The sequence below is a fragment of the Xylocopa sonorina genome, chromosome 4 (genome assembly GCF_050948175.1).
Source record: "Xylocopa sonorina isolate GNS202 chromosome 4, iyXylSono1_principal, whole genome shotgun sequence".
Lineage (NCBI taxonomy): Eukaryota > Metazoa > Arthropoda > Insecta > Hymenoptera > Apidae > Xylocopa > Xylocopa sonorina.
In genome coordinates, this window is record NC_135196.1 from 10536099 (window position 1) to 10559683 (window position 23585).

The window sequence follows — 23585 nt, forward strand, 5'->3', positions numbered from 1 at the left end:
CCTAGTTGCAAACCACGGGGTGGATTTACACCTGAATGCTAATACCAGATCTGATCTTCCTTACGCGTACTGTTTAATTGCACATTATACCCGTCCAGAAGTTTCAAAAATAACAAACAATTGCTTCTAATATTTAATCTATAATATTGTATTTATTTCAATTACATCTATCTGGTGGTAATGCCTCAAAATGTTAAGAAGTATTATTGTATTAAAACATACCGCGGAACAACGCTACGAAAGATCACCGCTTTTAACTATCTTAACGTGTACAGTCTGAACCGAGGTAATACAAATATTTAAATGGTAATATAAGTATCCATTGTGCAAAAAACTGAACAATTTACATCGATTACTCTCGACTACAACGAAAAAACAAGAAAGCCGACAGAAAACATTTTCAAGAGCTTTCTGATAGCTAGCATACTACCCGACCGGCGTTAGCGTACTAGCCGAGACCAAAATCCACCCCGTGAAGAATTATGTTATAAATGTTCTAACGTTCATTTGTGTACCGTAATTGTATCCTTCGGTGACTACCACTTTGTTGGACTCGCACCGGTTGCACCAACATTTGCTCCAATGAAGGGATTTGTAGAGGCGGCTGTATCAAACAAATAAATTGTATCATTAAATGAATACAACACTTAGAAAATACGCATCACAATAATCATTGTCGCAATTATGTAAAAGCTAAGCAGAGAGTAGAGAAGTATTTTTAATGTCGTTGCGTTCTTCGTACATCGACTTTTTATATGATTAAAATATAGGAATCCTTGGAATAAGATGACGATATTAAGAGGAAAAATCTGTAACACCGGAAATATACCTTAAAAGAATATTATTCAATTCTGCATGGAAGAAGAAATGTTCTATCTTTCGATCTCGATGAATACTCCCATTTGATCATATTGTAGCATGTAGCAATCCTACGATGTAGATTTTACTGAAAAATTACTAGAAGATAATGACGATTCATTCGTGATGATAAATCATGTGATTAAAGTCGTTAATATATTATAACAATAGGAATGACGGTAAAACTATTAGAAACAACACTGGGAGACATTGTTATGCGCACCTACCTTTTCTTACGGCGACTTTGCACAAACTAACATTATCGCAGTTGAAGAATACGTAGTACTACCTTAGTTTATTAGTTTGATCAACAACCCAATAAAAATAAATTCGTCATCTTACCACAAGTTATCCTATACACTCGTTAGGGAGATTCTTAATTAGTAACCATCGAACAATCTTTGCGTCTTCTAGAATCGCTATTTCTGAAACTACTAAAATAAAGGAACGAAAAGGAATTACGTTAAATAAAACAATTCAAAAGGAAAACATTTGAATTAAAATCTAATAATAATAATGAATATTCTTAAGATAATTACATGTCATTTAAAATATGATTGCGTACCTACTGTGCAGCGTGTATAAATTATTGAAGCACTGTCTTTAATAATACAATTTAAATAAGGATTGTACCATAAGAGAAGCATAATACATCAAACTTACTTATTATTAACAGTCTTATCTGTACACAAAAAGTATCGGATTTCACTAATATATCTTTGCATTAAGATATTTTAGGATTCCAATTTAATTTTAAAGATACTCTTATTTGCACTTTCTAATTTCTCTTGTATGATTCTGAAATTTTTATTGATCTGCTTAAACGCACGCAAAGATTTACTCATGAAATCCCATCCAAATAATTCTTAACATTTTATATTAGCAATACATAAAAGGATTATCCATTACATACGTAAAATTCAACACAGAAACAAGAGACTTATTGGTCACTTAATTGAGACAGCTTAAAATTAAATAGAGAGTAAGCAGGCAAAGGCAAAAAAACAAACAAATTCAACAAAAGAAAGAACAGATGCCTTGAATACAGGGAGTACCTTAAATTGTAACACCCTCTGACATTAACATAAAAGCAAATTTACGCGAAAACGCTAAAAAGTGATTCTATTTAATGGTATCATTCTTTCATTGATCAATTACGTTTGCATTGATGCCACGTAAGGTGCCATAATACGTGAGATAGACCGTACATATGTATACGCAATTATCGTATAATAATACGAGATACATATGAGTCTGTTGCTATTTGGAACCTAAAGTATTAAATTCAAGCATTAAAAATAAAATTACCTCATAAAAATCATGGGGTAATAGGCGAAAAATAGTTGATATTGATTACGCAGGTAATTACTTTTATCACGCTACTTACGTAGTTCGTTTAGTAAAAACGGAATGTAATGCAGAAATCATTTACATTAGATTATTTTTGAAAATGCAACTATTTTCCGACACACGCAAGCATATACATATATTTAAAGTTATGCTGTGTATTTTAGCATAGGCATGTATTGTTAATTTTAATTATTCTTTGCATCGATGTGATTAGTTATAATACTATAAATAAAATAACATCATGAAATGAAAAATATTTATTAGAATAAAGAGTCACATAGTTGTACTATTTATCACTAAATAAAAGTGTATGATACATCTATGCAATACCATATGACCATTATAGCAACTGACAAATCAACTTCTCAAGAACCACGAAACTGGCACTAATAACATATTAATGAATCGTTTAAGGGAGGAAATTTATGTTCTAATACACTTCAACGTAATTTAAAAAACATGTAAAATTTAAAACAATATTTTATTCGTACTTCAGTAGAAATACCATTAATATCATTAATTGAAGCTACCAATAGATATACCAACGTTAAAGATATATAATATAATATAGAATTATATTTGTCTGCAAATAACTTCTTTTAGCTACAGTAAACGAATGGCAACGATTTTCGATCTTACAATCAATTTTATTTAAAAATAAATAGATAAAGATAGAAGAAAATGACAAGAAAAGATAAAAAATATTTATAACTTAAGGTAACAAATATATCATAAAATACCAATATACCCCATGATTTTTAGTAAAAACCTTATAAAGAATGATTGATAGATTCAAGGTCATTTAAGGACGTGTACCTAATGACAGCCTTCCTAAGTAGCAAAACCCACCACGTCAAAAATGGAACACAAAGTAGCCTGGATCGTAAATGTTAAAGATACATTCAGCCCCTAAAACACGATGAGTAACTTCTACGCGGAAGACTAGAGAGACATGGAAGAAGCAACAATCAACTGAATCGAAACCATACTATATAACAGATGCGCAGATGGAAGACATCACAAATGTAACATCTTTTAGTGGACCAAAAATTTAGAAACACATTTTACGCAATTACAGCTACGACAGGATAAGCATTCTAAGACTACAGGCTTTCTTAAACAATATCTATACATAATGCTCTACTCGAATCGTATTATATAATTAAAAAAATTAAGTAAAAAATTCATCCCGTACAAAGTAACGTAATTTTTATTCGTTTAGTATTCTTTTAACTTTGAAATACCGGAAACACTATTCTACTATAACGAAGAGAACGACTAGCCAACTATTATAGCTACGAGGTACAAAGGAACTAAACGGTACATAACTATCCGAAGGAGTGTATTCAACTCATTTTAAGAAACAAAGCTATATAAACATACGTACAAAAATTATTGTTTCTTAATATATGTACAATACTGGTTCAAAATCACATGTTTATATAATCTTAACGCGAGAAGAGTACACTCCTAAAGTCCCTTACCAGCTATTTCAGTTACGCTCCATAAAAAAATCTAACTTTTAATACTTAGTTAAAATAAGTTTTGAAACAATTGAACAATTCAAAACTGGACTTCAAATATCGATAGTACAGCCCTTTTAATTCTATTGACGCTTATCGGTTTTAACTGTCGTAAAAAGACTTCATTGTAATCGATTGTAAGATGAAAAGTTTATATTCTGAAGAAAGCTTATGCATTTAGCTTATTTTTGGTCGAGGCGAGTATAATCTGTAGACAAAATAATTCTGCATGTATAAATTATTTTATATATAAAAAGACATCATCATGTAAGCTATGTATTGTTTATCTAATAAAATTCGATCTCGACATAAAATATCAGTTTCGAAGTCTTATTAATGAAAAGTTTGGTTCAATGGTACTTCAGCAGTTGTTATATCATCATTTTGCGAACCTTGGTAATCGACTTTGGTATTTTATTAACAATTCGTGCGAAATACAATCCTACGTTCGTTTAAAATTATACATGAACTGTTTTCTTCGGTTTCAAGCTTTGGCGCGATCAAAGCTAGTAGGTTCCGATTAGTGTGAAAGTTGAAGTTTGTGCAATTTGCACATTAATTAAATTATCAATCGAAGCAATGTCGTATAGTATTAATACGTTGCTCGTGTTGTATATTTCTTTACAACACGCTTAACTGGTAGCATGGGAATAAAAAAAATATAAGGCAAAAATAAGAAATACGTAAATAGAGCTAAAGCTAAATAAGAAAAATAAAAGAAATTGTGACCTGATGGACAACGTGCATTAGTATTTATGTGCTCGAAATACCAGTTGTGTAAATAACTCTTTCACCACCGCTGTTCAAATTCGTATTTTCATCGGCAACAGTGGCTGGTGGAGGAGGCATGGCGAAAATTGGTTGCTGGCTCGATGAATTATTGTGCGGGCCACCCGGTGGTTGTGCTGTAATCGCATCATCGTCGCTTTCTTCTTCCTGTTAAATCGATATTAAATATTTAATTTTTAACACGAACTGGTAACGCTGACAATAAACGCTTAGGCAATATGCAACATGTAAGAATATTTATCATTTCTTTTAGTACAATCAGTTTAACATAACAAATACAGTGAACTCGGGAAATGTGTTAAAATTTCTTTCACACGTAAACTCTTAACAATACCAACGATATGACATTTGGAGAATAATGCGTGTTACAGATGTAACATGTACTCATTGGTAGCAGAGCTTGATTAATTTCGCTTGCATATCTAATAGATAATTAAATATGTTTTAAACAGACACTTCACTCGCTTTGTACCTAAAGCATAAACTACCAATGATCATCACATTCCGTCTATCTGTATCTTCTGATATCTTATTTTTAGTCCTCTCTATGTTTGTCCTATTACCTCCTTACGAAAATTGTAGGATCTCGAAGGGGACCACGCAAATGATCCATCATAAATATTAACTTTCTCTATAATTCAACGAACATAGCATAAGAAGAAAACATAATGGAAGAAGTAAATTACTATAGGACCATATATAAAAATGCTTTATTTTCCGCATTAGAGTTCATACATTTGAAAACGAAATTTTGAAAGCGGTTAAATACTGCATCAGAGACCACTTAATGAAGGACTTGCTGATATTATAGGAACTCTCTACGTTTATTAGCCCCTAACTTAAACTTATTTCGAACCAAAAAGCGCTCATATCAGTCGCGAACTCCGTTTTTTGAATTTTAAGCTTCGTCTTTGTCCTTAACGTATACACACCTGCAATTCTCGTTCTGCATATTCCTGCATGAAGACCAGAAACAAAATATAAAATGAAATGAGAAAAAATAAGGAAAAAACCGGTCTCAAGAAGCTAATGTGAAAATGATCGAGAGGCGGTATGTATCACATGTTTGTTTCAATGGTTCTCGATTCCTCTCCTATTAGCACATTCATATATATCTATATATCTATATATGTAGAAGGTAATTTGATTTCATTACATGGGTTTCTCTCGGTTCTACAAGAATCTACTAGGAATTAAAAGTCACTATAAAATTGTATTCTAATACTGAATAAAATATCGAGCACTGTAATTTTACAATTAAAAATTCATCATTTTATACTTCCATATATCATACACATAAATATCGAACAAAGATACAGTTTTATTGTTAAACAAATACATTCTACACAACTGAAGATACGAAAAAGGGAACAGTTAACAAACAAACTTTGACAATTGTTACAAATATCATCTGTATTACTCTTTTCTATTTATCATGAAAATAAATAGTGCTAACATTTTACAGATACAAACAAATTTTAGGACATTAATCACAGTTAAAACAAAATTTGCTCATATTTTTATAAAATTAGAGGATTAAGAACCACTGATACTAGAAAAGACTTACCTTGGATAGGCCTCTGGGTTGATTCGTCACAACATCTGCCTCTGGATTCAGGTCCCGCTACAATACAACAACAACGTAAACAAAACCGCTAATCTAACGTATTCTAAAAGAAAAAAAAGGCAGACGCGAAAAAATGCATGCTAGGCTAAATCAGAAATTGCAGACTGATGATGTATGGCGCACATGAAATGACTGATCAAGAAAATAATCAGTTATATCGAAAAAGTGCATTGATTTGTTGAGAAAGAAAAAAAAAAATATATATGTATATCTTATTTTCTCGTCTTCACAAATTTATAAAGAACGATACCAACAATAGTAAAGGATAAAGACATGTAATTCTCTGAGATTAAAGCAACCACCTGCGAAACGATGCAGAACACGACTTCTTAATTGCGTGATAAAGTGTAATTATACATCCACGGAATAACTTCCTTCCATAGTGAGATCGTACAAAAATTATTAAAACACGTGAAACAAATTCTGTCACTAAAATACTCAAAAGAATGGGTCGCGACTTTGAAGAGCGTTTTTTGAATATAACTAATTAACATACATAAATTCTGTGGACACTTGAGTATAAATACGTGTATAATCAACAATCTCTATACCATGTGCTGTGTTCTTAGAAGTAGTAACTATAAAAAGTGAACATTGTTTTCAACATTTTTAAATTCTTACCATAATTTACAAAACATTGAAATATCAACACTTTTCAAATTAATGGTGTATACAAATTTACAATTCAAAGCTTCTATCCCTTTTTTGCTTCTTTTTCTATATTTAACTTCTTTCTATGTTAATCACAACTTTTAAATAATAAGAGTAATGTCGTTTTTCTTGTTACAAAAAATAGAATATCAGCACTCTTCTAAACAACAGAGATAAAGAGCTAGATTTAAAGAATTTAAAAGCTTCAATTTTATTCAGACAACGAAAAATTATATTATTAACAGAATTCTACACAGACTCAAAGAACTCGACAAATGTTAAAATAAGGAAAATTAATTCTGTATTGACATTCCACAGAATACTATAATATATGTAATGTATTTCTAAGCTTCAAATTATTAGAAGAAAATGATTAATCTGTAACTAATACATTGCTACACATAAATAATTATTATACAATCATACATAAATATTATACAATAAGCTTGAACATAGGGAATTACAGGTAACTTCAGATCTCATGCAAAATCAAAAGTTCATGCAATAAAGGTTTCTTGTAGATTGAATATAAAGCAAGACTAATACTCTAGTTAATGAAATGAAATCAAATTATTCCAATCAGTTTCTACTGTTAATAATGTAATAGATACATGCAATTTCGCTGATAAACACTTATCAGCAAAGAACTTCTAAGATCCATAAAATTTGTTCACCTGATACCAATATACTACCATGTGTTTTTTGTACTGCAAAGTATTATATCTTATATGGTAAAAACTATACTAACAAAAACTATTTAATGACAGTTATGTAAGTTTCGTGATGCATAAATAAACGTGATTTTAAAAGAAAACTGATATATGTAACTTAAAAAGAAGTACGTTTATATCAAGAAACTTGATATGACCTTAAAAAACGACATTACTGATAGAATTACCATATTTGGGAGAAATAATTCTAGTCTCACTAACATGAACGCATAATGTGGTCACCTAATGAGACTCGAAAGATAGAGGCTCTATTTATAATGAATATTTTTTACTGATTAGCCAGAACACAAATTGAAATATTAAAACAGTGTTGCCACCGATCCACCGATCCGATATCCACCGATCTTACATAATATATATAAACAAATGTTAAATATATAACTTAAATTGCCTTGTTCGGACTAACAAACATTATCTGTAATTAGTTTGCATGCATTGTCCGTCGACAATCAAACAATACCATCGGACGGCACTGTCATATCCAAGATTAATATTTGTGTCTTCAGCCACATTATTTAGTGAGATTGCTGCCGTGATTTATGATATCGCGGATGTATATACTTTTAAATCTTTTTTCGCCAGTTCTATCGAACCACCACATACACACATTTACATAATAAACAATCAAATATTTTAACTAAAATTATATAGATAATTATATCACCGAATTTTCTATCAATTCAACATTGAATAATTATTATTGATTTTCACTCAAATGATTAGTATCGATTATAAATAGTATTTGATAATTAATAGTACGGCTGTCAATGTAAGACATTAAAAATTTTATATGTGCAATTATTTATACTGCAAAATATTTAAAAAATAGGAAAATAGACAGTAGGTTTACCTGTAAATTGTGGTACGCTCCGCTATCTTCTGGCGGTGTTGGCTTAAATTTGCCGCAGCAGAAGTTGCAGCAGCAACAACAACAGCAGCAACAATAACATGCAGTTATCAGACTACAAAATATGAAGAGTGCCTGCGAACAATAATTTGATATTATCCAGTGTTTGTAATTAAGATTAAAGTTATATTGATAAATTTACAACTGACATAGAAAAGATTTTACGATTAATTTTAGTAGATTAATTTTTAATGAAAAATTATGTATACTGTAACTGAATGTTGCTTATACAAAGGAGATTAATGGAAACTTACTTTGCACCAACCAGAAGTAACAACAAAGTACGCATTGACGTTTTCTTCACCAAACTGTTCGGCGACATACAATCCAAGAGATCCATAGTTGTCATATATATTTCTTTTAGTTAAATCTGTTAGTATAGCATGTGCTCTATTTATTTCCTTAAACTAAAACATAATAATGTTTGAATAGATTAGATAAAGCTCTTAATAAAAACATTAGATAAGATTAAGGTCTTAACAAAAATTTTTTTATGTATACGTACAACTGCAATAGACAATTATCGAAATAAAGAAAATATTCGCTTGGCCTGATTTACCTTTTCAGCTGCTTCTGGGTTATTTGGATTTTTGTCAGGATGATACTTTAACGCTAACTTCCTATAAGTCCTCTTAATTTCTTCAGGAGTGGCAGTTTTAGGAATTTCTAAAATTTGATACAGGGAATCCCCTGCTGTCCTAAAACAAAGAAAATGTTACTGAATCAATCAATTATCATCAATTATAACAAATAATTTATATTTAAGTTGATTAAAAATTACACATCCAATTTTTCAATGCATAAACTATTGTTAATTGAACGGTTAACAATATTTTACTTTGAATAATGGATAAAATTGTAACATGTTAATAAAAAAACACAAAATACTAATGTAAGTAATATTACATGTACACATATACATATTTTACATTGTAATATATAAAACATAACTACATTTAAAGATAAATGCATAACTAGAATCAGTAACATTCTGGTAGTTGATTAATTTTTATTAATCTTAAATTCCCCTATTAATGCAAATTTTTATTTTATTATATTGTCACAATAAATTCGACAAACACAGAGAAAGACATGTTTAGCAATTGTGTCAATTACTTTCTTAGTGCTTGGAGTTTATAACGGTAGAATTTACAGAAAATAATCATAAGTAATTCCGAGGAATTAGCAATAAATCGCCCCGGTGTGACAATAATCTTTAAACCTATGTGCTTTAACATTTCATAAGGGATCAACAAAACTAACCTAATATAAAAATATTTTCACTTGCACAGCGAATTATCAAAATTATCATCCGTGTGTCCAGCTTTCGTGCAGAGATAAATAATAAATTGAACTAAAAATTAAATAAACAACATAAACTGAAAAGGGCACGTATGAGTTGTAGAATAACCTAGCAGTTTTTAATTCCCCGAATCATTGCATTATCAAAGGTATATTTACTGAGTTTAGTGGAAAAAAATTGTTCACTAGTATCCAAAATAAAGCAACAAAATTTTACAACCGAACGATTGGTTTAAAGCGTAAAAATGTATGGGCAAGGGCGGTAAAGTACTCACGACATTTTTCTTTTATCCATGTTTAATGTGGGAGTAACGTGAAAATTGACTATACGATAAGAAAAAGTGGAATTAATTTCCTACTGTGATATTTCAAACTGCGTTGTCTGCTATTACAGATACATGATTTTCGGCATTAAATGCACGTATCTTTTCGGATAGATGCTGTGTCAGATGATAGCAGAGAAAAGGATTCAATATTTTAGTACCAAAAGTGGTCACAGTTGCACCAAACTGGCGCTACTGAAAACATAAACTAAAGAAACGCCAGCGAAGTGCGATACCATTGGTTTCTGTTATATTAACTAGTTCGGTACCAACTATACTATATTTCATTATCATCAGAATTATCTGTAATTCTTATTCTTCCAAACAAGATCACTGCGTCTATCTATCGATTATACAGATAAAAAATATACGAGTTTAAATTCAATAGCGAAACAAGAAGATTCCACCATTGTAAAGTGAGATATTGTTATGATAGAAAAATTTCACTCGCCCAATAAAAAGATCATATTATACAGTAATAAAAAAAATCAATACATACTTCGTAATAAATTACATTATTGGCTCAACACATGTATGTACCGCGACAACACATCTTTGTCACAGTAATTATAAATGTATTGTTCACAGTGCTGTTACTGTGACAAAGTTGTGTTGTCAGGATGTATATTTCGATAGTTTTATTGTATTTTCTTGTATATCTCACTGGATTCATACACATTTCCCGCTTTAGAGATAAGAGAGAGAAAGATATATAAGAAAGAGTGAGACAGATCTTACCTACCCTTCTCTGGCATCATCTCTGTAAAAAGTGATCAAACTGGTCGCACACAATTATCAACAGCGAAGTAAACTACTGAAGAACTACTAGCGCCATCTCTGCGGAAAGTAATGAAACTAACGACCGACTAGTTTCAGTTCTTCTCCGAGAGATGGCGTTAGTGCTTCACTAGTTCACTTCGCTGTCGATAACGCTGTGCGACCAGTTTGAGCACTTTTCACAGAGATGGCGCCAGGGGTTCCAGAGTAGGGTAGGTAACATCTGTCTCACTCTTTCTTATAGCTTTTTTATATATCTTTCTCTCTCTCTTACCTCTAAAGCGGGGAATATAAAATAAATTGCGATGAAACTACTAAAGTATAAGTTAAAGTACAATAAAACTTTTATAGAGTTAGATTACAAAAAATGCCGTGATACACTGGTGCATTTTGAAGTGTTATATGATTTGCTGTGTTGTCTGAGCATTCATATGCAATTATTTATAACTCGTGTGGTTTCTAGATCCTTATAAAATGTATTTAAAATACCATCAGGATTATGCTTTTATGCTATTTATTTCAACCGTTCGTTTGTAGTACAAATTAAAGTACGAGACGTTATGCCACTTTTTTTAGAAGAAGCACAAGCATTCATTAAAAAAGAGAAAGGAAAATGTATCAGTGGAATATTACGGCTTCACTCAGACTTAATTCAATTTCTTGGCAATATCGGGGGTGATAGGATGATGATAAGGTTGAGGGGGCATTCGACTTTGATTACAATTATTTATTTTCATTGTCCTCTTCAGTTTCAATACATGTGATACTTGATATATAATGATTCAAGAATGTTCATTAAATACGAAGTACGAAACCTATCTACGCTAAATTCGTCTACAATCGATACTTTTTGTATTATATCATCGATACAAATAAAACGTTCGGTAATAAATCATCGTAGGTAGGTAAGCGTTCATTTTTTTTTTTTTGTTTCTTTTTTAATATGTCCAACGCATACACGCACGCATACACTCTCTCAATCGTCAAATATTTTCACGCACAACTTGCTCGAAGCGTAAAACCGAACCTACCACGGGTAAAACGTACTTTCTTCTCATAAAAAGACTCGCAATAGAAATCTCGTCGTCGTGGCTGTTTCTCTGACCGCTCGTGTCCCTTATTATAAATTAATCTTTCAACGAAGAAACGTTAAGCATCGATGGGAAGACCGTATGAACTACGAAGGCGAATTCGTTTGTCAACGAACGAATTACACGAAGTGTACTCCGAACTTTCGTTATATCGACAAGTAACTGTGCTTTCTCGCCAAGCAGTCACGGCAAAGAACCTATACAAACGGATTCGACGTTTCCAAAATTTATCTCGTCACTACACTACGGCCACTTTAATTTTATTTTTATCTTTTTTTTTTTTTGTGACAATCACAGCCCCACGTTGAACAATCGAAAGCAGAAGGGGAAGAAATAACGACAGAATTGACGTGTTCTCTTAACAACGCTCGATTTCTTCCTTGCGTTGGTCGGACAGCTCAAAGACTTGCTCTATTCGGCTCGACGTCCACACGATTTTTCGAAACTGTGCTCTTCAAGTAAGTCGGATCGAAATCACGACCCTGAGTCTCAATACAGCGAAACAAGAAGGGTCCAAGATGTTTCTCGACAGTTCGTTCTAACTTTGTAGCTCATACTCTCGGAGGGAATAGAATAGAAGAAATCATTTAGCTAATTTCATGTCGCGATGGTAGACTATGGAGAAGCGAACTGGTAACAAGTATAAACGTTTGATCGAGTGTATTCAGAAAAATTGTTAAGCAAGATAGATTCACGATAACTACACTTCACTAAAATAACGATATAATATTTAATTAAATAGGGAGAATCACCATCGGCGACTTTTCGTTCAAGCATCCTAACTTTGCATTTGTTTTGCTATTCTTCGGTTACTTTGATCAATTATTCACGTAGCCAGCTTTCATTACTTGCCAGACATAGCCGAAGATAATTTAAACACGTATGCACGTCCAAATATCGAGGGAACGGTATTCTCGACTGAAAAATGATCTGAACACGAGTTTCTATTTCTTGTCGAACTAAAAGATCGATTCACACGTCCAGATGGAAACTACGTCAACCTCTGTCTTCTCCCACTCTCTATTTCCTTTTCGATATATGTGATTCATGCGAGTTGTTTGATAATGCACTTGTTTCTTTTCTACGTTCGAATGCTGCGATCGAAAGATTAGAGAAATGCCGGGCAAAGAATGAGAAATTTAGAAACACGAAGAAGAGAAAGGAAGAGCTTTCGTCGTTGTACAATTAATATCCGAAGTAACAGTTTATCACAAATTTTGCGACAGTGTGTTCTTTAAATGGGCTCGAAATCAGCGCTTAGTAAAACGATTAGGCGAACGTTGCAAAATTTACGTTATAGATAGAGTAAAGAGTATGCTATACGACTATATATGTATATATACGAGAATTCATTTTATTTTTTTTGTAAATCGCGTCGTGCAATATGTGTTCGACCTAAGAATCGCAAAAATTAGAATCCTTAGTTCTCAATCGTTATTTTTGGCATCGTCTAGTCGTAATAGTAAAATGTAGAAAAATCTATCTTTTATTTTTTCCCGTCAAGTTTGCACATTTGTTTTTTTTTTAACGACTGTGTACAGAGCTTTAGATAAAATCGACGAGAGATAAAGCCTACGATGTGCGTCGATGTACGTGTATTACTTGTCTTCTTTATTCTTCTTTTCTCCTAATTTCACATTATGAATCAAATCCGTCGGTATACAACAAGAAAAAGATAGCTCTATCTACTGAACGAACTTCATCTCACGATTTAATCCGAGTCCTTTTTTTCCCACTATATTAAATTATTATAAGCTCATAATATGCAGAGCGTAGCATTCACGTAAACGTATACACGTACATGCATATAGGGTAAGTTAATTAAATCGATTCCCACGAGTGAGTGTTGTCAGAAATATTTTATAGTATCGTCGATTGATCGTCAGATCTCGACAATATTTCCGGGGAATTGATACATATCACTTATCCTATACATACACCCGAAGAATTGCGACTGATTTTGCCAAACATTATATAAAGAGTTGTAATTAAAAAGAGACGATTGGATAATTTATTTTGCTCGCTTCTTTCCTATCTTATTTTAATGCGCGTGTTATCGTTAGTATATCTTCGTGACTGTAATATGAGATCGAAAGTTGAATGGTATTGTAGCATTTCTGTATGAGTTCAATGAGCGAGAATAAAATTTCAGAAAATCAAAGAAGTTAGTGTTAATGGCGCGATATTGCTGATAAAGTGATGCTATTATCTAGAAAGCAATCGCAACGAGAATATTAATTATATTACACGTATTTAAATCTCTTTTTCTCTCTTTTTCAACTAACACATTACTTCTTTAATATTATGTTAACTGTACGAAAGATGCAATCGCGCAAAGCTTTTCGAATTATTTTTACTACAATTTAAATAATTTTCGAATTCATCGTCTACTTGGTACAAAATAGAGATTTTTGTAAGTCTACGATTTTCACGAGACGAAATAAGTGGCAGAATTACCGTGCCAGTAACACTCGCTTCACTTTCACGTCATTCACGATCAAGCAATCATTCGTTTCGATCGGAAACCCGTCTCGATCTTCCAGAAAAATATGAAAAATTTCGCGAGATCTCTAGATCGATTATATAATCAAAATACCGTTCGGAAATTCAATTGGATCACGTTTGAATAACGTTAAAAAATATACTCGTCCCTGTCGTCGATAGTACGCTACTTTATCAGGATCAAGTGTTCGCCAACAGACGTGAAAGTAATTATCCGAAATTATTGTCATCGATATTTGTCTAGAATCGTTCAACTAACGCAGGACCGAGAGATATATCAAAACGATGGTGTACGAAGCATGGTACCTATTATTTTTCCACTAGACCACTAAAAGATGGAAAGACTACGATTGTAGAATTTATTGTTCACGTCTAGACGCGATTGCCCTGCGAATCAGTACTTTTTCTTAGATACTTGGATATTCAATTAGCTAATTAATCGTTATGCGAATAGACAGTGAAACTATGATTACTCGACTGTACATGTATATTGTAAAAAGAAGAAAAGAAAAAGAATTAGCAATATTAAATAACTCATTCGAGTAAACGTGAATAACGACAGAAAATAGGAAATAGATTTCCAGCGATTTGGAAAATAGACAATTTTAGAATATATACGGGAATAAAAATAATAAACAGAAATACCAATTGATCGTTCGATTTTCTAAACTTCGAGTCACTTTTGGTTTCATATGCCTGTCGCAAGGTTGCCATTGTTTTTCCGTCGTCAATGTTTCCTTTGAAAGTAAAATCTGGAGACAATTAAACGTTGATCACCGGTAATGTAACACCAGAGGCACGAAATAGTCCAACTAACTGCAGTCGTCGCTATTCGATAATTACGTACGTAATAGTATTATGTATATATATATATATTTATATGTATGTATTATACTAACATTGCACTTTGCACTATGTATTTTGTTCGTTATCACTAGCGCCGGGGTTCATTGTTCAGAGCACAAAACAGCCACAAAGCGTAGGCATATTTTGCGTTCACAGGAGTGAGACGCGTTGATTCCGAATGAGAGAACACGTTACATTTAGGAGAAGAGAGGAACGATCGATGGCGACGATGATCATTCGAGTCAATTGGAAACGAGTTACTTAATTACTCTACCCAACTTCCCGTACGAAGTCATTTCTTCTCTCTTTCTCGATTGCTTTGTTTCTAAACCCTAAAAAACGCCTGTTACGGCTTCGAACGTCGATTAAATTTACGTATGCCGACAAACACGATTGATCGATGCTGAAATGTAAAGGACATCTAAACATTGCTTATGGTCGCGAAGACTTGCCTCTTTTTCTGGATGGTGTTTGTTCATGTTTCTAAACTACGAATTGAGGTAGAGTTACACATAATAAATTCGAGAGTTTCTGCTCGAAACTTGTGGCGAACGAAAAGGATCGGCGTTGGTTTTTTTTTTTTTTGGAATCGACTGTCAAGCTCCTGGGGATGCCACGATAGTGGATGCTAGCGTATTCATTTCGAATCGTTATTGTTACTGTTACTGTTAATATACCTAACCGATATAATCGATACACGTTACACTTACCAACTGACTTCTATGCAACGACTAGAACTCTGATGAGCTAATATGTACTATCACCAATGGTATTAATGTTAATATGCAATGAGAACCCCATGTCGGATAGGAAACAACAAAGTCGATCCGACGCAAAACTATGCCACCAGATCTCGAACGGGTGTTTCGTCGAACATCGACGGACTTTTAAATTATCGTACAGGATCGCAGGTAGGATCCTTGAAAAATACCCAGAAGAATACTGTCGTACAGATTACGGTATAACGTTCGATCTGAACGTTTTCAGACGAGAGAATCCGAAGTACTGAGAATGAAATCAAAACATAAACCCAAACAGCGTTCTTCCTGTGGATCGAAATCTTGCTTCTCAGACAGATCTGGCAACCGAGCTTCGCCGATCGTTTCTAGCCGATTATTAACGATAGCTACGTAATGATCCATGAATTCGACGCGATCCTACAATGAGATGAAAAATTCAACGATCACGTTAAAAACTTACTCCCCCGTTGAATCACCTTACAAAATATTTGTGCCGTTTTATACAAAAAACTTAAGCTTATCCCCTTAACAACCGACAAACTCTATGCTATAGAGACTACGGTTTAAATTATGATACAGAGTTTGTACAAACGCGTCGCGTACGTGTGTTACGAATTCTTATAACAACGTCGTTTATTAGATTCCTGCGAGGTAACGCGTACGAAATACGGAATGCGGATCCGCGTAATTACACTCTAGGAACATATCTAGGAGGATCTATTCACATCCTCTTCGACCAGAGACTTGCGGTTTTGCGCCTCGTTTCTCTACGGTTGCAGTAAACATTGCCGATTCTAATGCCAGATCGATGAAGATATACGTAGATCGTTTTCATCCCGTAAAGAGGTATATTCGATATTGTTCGCGGAGTTGTTACGATTAAATGTACGTATGCTTCGAACGAAACATCGACTGAATACGACTCGTTTCTTTTTCCACTAATTTCTGTGATCGTTACGGTATATTTATATTACATTCTTTGTGCCAATTCTGTATATTTCTCTATACAGAATCGATGTGTGCGCGCGTGTACATCTATATGTATGTGCATTTATATATACATATAAGTACCTGTATATATAGACACACGCGCGCACGTACACACGCAAACAGGCATACGAACATACATACTTGTAAGTACGAGAAATGCATGACTGGTCGACGTTTAGCTCGCGTGAACTTTACGGCTCTATGTTACGTTTTCGTCGCCACTCTTCGAATATGTAACATCGATGGCATCAACGATCGCTCATCTTTGCTACTTCCGTGACAGAACGAATTTGCACACGTTCGAGAGCGTGGCTTTTATCTCAAACGTTTCCAATGCACGGAGAAATCGTACCGCGCCGCACTTCCGGCTGACTAATAAGCGATCGAAACTCCTGAAAACTCAGAGGCAACGATATTGTTGCCCCTCTCGACTTGTTACGCGGAAGAGTGACGTCTATGGTGTTCAATTGAACATTGAATTCTGCGGTGTACAAAGAACACTTCGACCGGATTGCTCGATAACGTTTACATACGGCGCGATTAGCGTAGCCACTTGCAATTCTTAAAGACACGTTACTAGATTATGCTGACTATATTATCTACGCCTGACTCGGGGCATAGGTTCGAGGGTCTTTCAATTCGCGAAATAGAAAATGCGAGTCGGTGTTCTTCGTGCACAATCGCGATCGTGATGATCTCCGTCTCGTTCGACCTGAGTCTCTGCGGATAACTCTTTAACTGTTTATAGATTAGCTCGAAACAGGTTTCGACGTTTTTATTTTCGTTCGTTTCTCTATCGAGACAGGAAATATGTTTCGTCAGCGGTTTCAAAGACGACTCTGCGCGAGTATTACAATTACAATCGCGATTCTATTGTGGCACTTGGAAGGAAGCTTCGTTTCGACAACGCCCGCCTCTGTCTTGACTAGACGAAACATTCTGTTTACCACGCGAAACTTACATTCTGAGAGCACGTAGCAGCGGGTTACGCTCGTACGAGCCAAGCGACCGATCTCTTTAACGTCTAACAGAACTTGAGCCACGAGATTTTTTTGGGTAGTGAGTAATGGTGTCTTTGCCACAAAGTACGTCCCTGACCGCCCTGCTGCCGCCGCCAGGTTACCCCCAATGACCATCTCCTGCCCCACAATGTAAGCTGTGCTCTTGCCAGTTCGATCATTCGCATAATTGCGGCATACAAGTTGCGGTTAACGGTACCTTTTCAGCTACGTTTCCGCAGTATGTGTCATAGAAACCGGAATCAATTCTTTCGTAGCGTAGTCCTTCCTTTCGGTGGTCCACGACGAATCTGATTGCGGTAAAACTTTCAATAGTTTCATGGAAAAGTTACCTTAGATAAGATAATTCTACTTGCTTAGACTTACAATTATAATTGCTTCAATTTATAATTCACTAATAAAAGAAAAAGAACAAATTCTCGTCTTTCCCAGAACGGTGATATCGAAATTTTTGAATAGTTCAAAGCTCAGATTCCACGTTCCACCGTACCTAGTGCGTGTGTAACATTTCGTCGTTTATACTAATTTGCGAGATGCCTGATAGTTGCTGGACGCTGGAAAGTCAATTTCGAGAAGCGTTACGTCTCGTAGCACGTTGCGTTAACGACACTTGATTCGAAGTAACAAGGAGAAATCGATGAAAAAAGACATTGTTAGAATATCCGTTTTTAGGTGATTCCTACTAGATTGAAATTGGCGAGACGCGTGAGTGGGAAGTCGGCCTTTAAAAGTTTCAAAGGTGTATCGATCGAGTTATTGTCGTTGCACCAACTTTTCTACACGGAAGAACAATTTTTTTCTTTTCATGCAGTGTCATCCGGAAAATTGTTAAACAAACGAATAACGAAGGAATAAAGTTAGTGCAAAGAGTGTGAAGACTCGTTAACGACGAAACGTGCCTTAAGTTAAATATCGCTTTGATGCTACTCGGATTACGTTTCGGTTTATGAAATTGCACGGATTCGAACGGTGCAGCGGAAGGGATTATTGAATACGCTGATTATTGATTTGGCAAGGAAGGCTTCAGAAATTCAAGCAGCACAAAGCGATTTTTGCTACGGACTTTGATCGTTCCGTGCAGTCCTTGTTCGTAATTAGACGTCAACTTGCTTGATATGGCTGCATTATTGCCATTGTGAGCGTGGTGTAATTTATCTTGCAACTTAAATCGTTTCATAGACATTTGGTAGACACATGGAAGATTATTCAAGACTTACTGCCACGATGAAATTCGTTCGTTTCGAGTGACGTTAATTTGTGTCTCCTTCGGTCATAGGTATGAGTTAAACGTACATGCCGATTTCGTTTACAATTCCGAAAAATTCAGGTAACATCGATCTCTCGAAGAAACAATTGATTATAGTCTTTCTATAACTTTTGCACGCGCAATGCAAATTTTCAAATAAATACCACTCGAATATAGAGATTTGCCATCAGAGAGCACGATCGACGCGTGCCTCTTGGTTTCCGTCACGTTTAATGGCAGTCAAACAAAGGGGATTAAAATCGCTTCTCGAGTGCGGTTTAATTCGAGCCGCAACACTTTCTATATTGAGCAACGCAGAAACGTGTACTGTGGCTAATCGCTGGTATAATAGCTTGTGCTCGTAGCAGTTACGATTGAGAAACGTACACGTCGATGACATCTAACGATCCCTTTGAAAATCGCACGTTTTCAAAGACAATCCCGTCATGGATACAGTGTGCTTGCAAGAAATTACGCGGTCCGCTTACTATCTAAATACTTCTTATACGACCAGGAAACCAGTAAATTGGCCCTGTAGCACCGGTAGATTATTTTTATTAAACAAACTTGTAAAATGAAGGTTCCTTAGCCTGGACTCACCTCGTCTTACGATCGGAAAAGGACGATCCAAGTTGGATCGTCCACTGTTCGTTCATCGATGGTCTTTAAGTATTTGTTCTCTGCTAGAGATTCTAGTTCAGAGCAAATAGTGTGCCTCGAGACAAGTCAGTCTCGGAAAATTTCATTTTTCCCGAAGGGATTCCTTAACATTATAATTCCTTTCTTTATGACTGAAAACGCGGAAGTAACTTTGACTACAAATAAAGGAAACTTGGTACTCGTACCGTCCCTATATAATGGTACCTCTACTATACTCGGAAAGTTCCTCTAGACTTGGTGCTTAACCGCTATACGCGCGACTTTACTGATCCCCTCGGAAATTGTCGAAATTACGCTCAACGAGAACCGAGAAATCTGCTGGGGAGTCCACAGGAGCCCGACGTGTACGTTTCGTTGGGGCAGGCGAGGGTTCTTCCTAGAAAAGTAGAAAGGAAACCCGAGTGCGGCGAGCGTCCCCCTTGGCCCGTCGGGCCATTCCAAACTGTCAGACGGACGGGTCGCTGCCGGGGGCGGAGCCCGTCTTGCTACCGTCGACACCAACACCGCCGCCGTCGCCGTCGGCACCTGCACCCTCTCCGCCCCTGTACGGCGAGCCGCCGGTCCCGCGCGCCGACAGACCTCGGAAATCCAGGTTGTACTGAAAAAAAGGTTCAACGTTTCGTTATGGAGTCTGCTGCCCTTTATCCTCCTTCGATTCCTCCCGATCAAAGATGGGGATGAACTTGAGGTATTCCTGGTTGATACATTGGACGAGAAATATTTTCAGGATTCGAAAGTATCTTGAATGCAAAGGTAATGTAATTGTAGTTCTCGTAATTGGTTGTTCGAATATTTTCGTCCCATGTATCGATCGGTTCTACTGTTGTTAATAGTTATTCTAATTGGTTTAGTTGCAGATGAGTTCCTTCGAAAGCATCGAAATGTTAATAATCGAAAACGATAAGCATTATCCCTTGGGGTCCTTGAACGTGTCAGATGTAACTTTAATTGATAAAAATGGAAGTAAAAAAATTCTATTACGAAACACTGTATTGCGGTCACTCCTGTAAAGATGGCTGAAAACAGTAAACTAGATTAGTTAGCAGTTCCTCTCCGTGCTATGAATTATGTTGGATATAGTCTCGATGTACCTTGTTAATCGATGCGAAGGTACGCGTGTTTAGCTGTAAAAATCTCACGACTGAAAAAGTGTAACGAAAGAAAACTCAAGCGAAATTATAGTAAAACAAAGCCTACGCGTAAAACGCACCACGAGGAAGCGATGACGAGTAAGGCAAACGCGGTTTTATCGTGCGAAGATCATCGAAAACGATCGATCGACAAATCTCCATTACAAGTGCCTTGCTTTATCAAAATTTATACCACAAACAAGATGATACCGTAATCGAAGCAATCGTCAACTGTAAGCAAACGTACCTCGAGGATATCTAAGTAGTACAGTATCCGCATAAGTCGGGCATCGTCCGACGATGAAACAGAGGAGCCGTCTGATCGATCGTAATACGATTATTGATCGAACGCGCGAGAAAACGCGAAACGAAGCAACGGCGAGCAGCGGCGAAAAATAAAAAATGATAATTGGAAACGAAAATCGAACCTGTGCAACAGAAAGTACAGCGTTTCGGCGTGTGCGCGTAGCGGCATGGCTGCGCACGCGAACATGTGCGACCTTCGCGGTGCAACGAAAGTCTGTGTTATCTTGGCAGTGTGGCGTGTCTTAGGTGCTGTAGCTGTGCCTGTTGCAGCTGCAGCTGCAGCATCTGTAGATTCTGTAGGCAGTGGGGTGCCTGCGGCCCGCAACCGGAAGTAGTGCCGGTCGCGGAGAACGGGATAACCGAGGGATGAACGAAGGAGGTGGTGTTGCGTGAACCGGTGTTAGTAGAAGTGGTGCTCGGTAGGGTGTTGTAGTTGTGGTTGAACAATGGGAAATTTAGGCTTGGACCTCTTAGAATGCTGTGTAATTGGGCAGAGGTCAACGGATGGGGAAGAACGTAGGAACCGCTAGATGGCAACAACTGTGGACTAATTGGATACAAACAGTCCTCTTCACCTAGGCCAGGCATTGTCGTTGGACTTAGCTCCACGTACTGCGGCATCGTGACATTGTGCTATTCGATGGTTACATGGAAGGATATGTAGAACACTTTAGGCGTAATGTGATTGCATCGCGATCTGTATTACTAATCTGTGCGAATAGTTGCAAATAGAGGAACTTTAAGGAATGTTTGATCGTTTTGGCAAATTTCATATTGATTTAAAGGGTAATAATACTTAATTGAATGAATATCAAACCAGTTGTAATGTGATATCATGTATTAACAAATATTCGCGCAGAACTAATTGCAGCTATTTGCGATTCTAGAGTATTGCGTACAACTATACGTTTAGGTAAAAATTGAAACACTTTTTGCTAACACGCAGAAAGGTAGCTACGACAAAAAATACCGTTCAATCTTTCCTCCTTTATTCGATCGACTGCTTCTACATTTTCAGTTAAACGGTATACGTTTTTTTTTTATAATTGAATATCAATGATCATCCCGAGGCTACTTTCTGAAAATGTAGGAAAACAGCAAAGACTGAACATCTCTCATTTTCGAGCGAAAAAGGACAGGTGAAAAATACTAAAAAAATGTGTGACCACGTGTGCGGTAGGGGGTGAAATAACGCGTGTGCATATCCTACCTTTGTGGCGCAGACGAAGCATGTTGTGACCACTTTTGAAATGACGTTCATTAAATTTTTTGTCTCCTGTATCACGTTATCGACTTTCGTGAAAGTGGCTGCCTTTCCAACGGTGGGGTTCTTCACGGTGAATTGAAGCTGCTGCACGTATGTCGGCACACGATCGAGATTTTCCAGAAGTTCTTTCTTGTGTGGACCCCCTGGTACCTGCACCCATGCAACATCGTATACAAACTCACGTCTTCATTCGTGTCGCAATGCAAACGTGCTTGTAAATTATTTCCAACGATTTTAATAAAGAGGATTTTATAACTTTAGAAATCAAACTGTCTAATTGAAAGATATAATTTCATTTTTGTCCGCACTTTGGATTGTCAATATTTCTAAAAATGGTTCTTTCTATCTATTGTAACGCAATGTTTGAATAGGTATATTTTATCAATTAATTTTTTTCTTTTTCCTTATTCATGAAATTTTAATTGAATTAAAAAATTACATATATACCTGTGAATAAATTATGTATCTGCAAAATGTTTCTTTTATTATATACAAATATATTTGATATTTGTTAAAGAATCGTTGGAATCAGCTAATCACATTTGCCTTGCGAATTATCATTATATATATATGTAGCGTATTCGAATAATTCCTTAAAGCAATGCCTGATTCTATTTTTTCTTGATTTACTAGTAATAAATACTTTAAAATATGTATATATATAATATCTCTCTGGTATTTATAGAAATTGCATCTAGGAAGTTAACAAAAAAATATCTTCTAGTCGTCCTAATAGAACACAATGCAAAAGTTTGAACGGAAAGTGTAAGTTGTTTGAGAAAAACATTAGAGAGTGACTGTGTGAGTGACAGTGAAACAGTACAGACCTTGTTGTTTTTGCAAGCTTCTTTAACGTTGATTAACTTAATTCATTAAGTTATTAATTAATACTTTTTTCTTGAAGTAACCGCAGCTAAGATGAACACCGAATGTACGTAGTAACCGCAACG

The 23585-nt window shown here is 35.3% G+C and overlaps 2 protein-coding genes across 6 annotated transcripts in view; both read right to left on the reverse strand.

Moving 5' to 3' along the window:
- Positions 1-415: 415 nt before the first annotated feature.
- Positions 416-10236, reverse strand: LOC143423026 (dnaJ homolog subfamily C member 5). 3 transcript variants are annotated; one of them, XM_076894069.1, is made up of 7 exons: positions 10014-10036; positions 8996-9134; positions 8691-8843; positions 8380-8511; positions 6088-6144; positions 4502-4667; positions 416-604 (listed from the first exon to the last, which is right to left on the reverse strand). In XM_076894069.1, exons 1-7 carry the CDS (start codon positions 10031-10033, stop codon positions 537-539), a joined length of 735 nt encoding a protein of 244 aa, XP_076750184.1. In that variant the 5' UTR covers positions 10034-10036; the 3' UTR covers positions 416-536. The 3 variants fall into 3 exon arrangements, with proteins under 3 accessions (XP_076750184.1, XP_076750183.1, XP_076750182.1); XM_076894067.1 differs by having other exon boundaries at positions 437-604; positions 4461-4667; positions 10014-10236; XM_076894068.1 differs by lacking the exon at positions 6088-6144 and having other exon boundaries at positions 424-604; positions 10014-10236.
- Positions 10237-20206: 9970 nt separating this feature from the next.
- The window catches only part of Alpha-catr (alpha-catenin related), a 44371-nt gene continuing 40992 nt past the window's right edge, over positions 20207-23585 (reverse strand). For 2 of the 3 annotated variants that reach the window (XM_076894263.1, XM_076894264.1), the window contains exons 10-12: positions 22579-22785; positions 21491-22001; positions 20442-20530 (exon numbers count right to left, since the gene is read on the reverse strand). In XM_076894263.1, coding sequence (XP_076750378.1) covers positions 21588-22001; positions 22579-22785 — 621 coding nt within the window. In that variant the 3' untranslated portion in view covers positions 20442-20530; positions 21491-21587. Of the gene's footprint in view, positions 20531-21490; positions 22002-22578; positions 22786-23585 lie in introns of all 3 variants that reach the window. The other variant, XM_076894265.1, reaches the window with a different exon arrangement.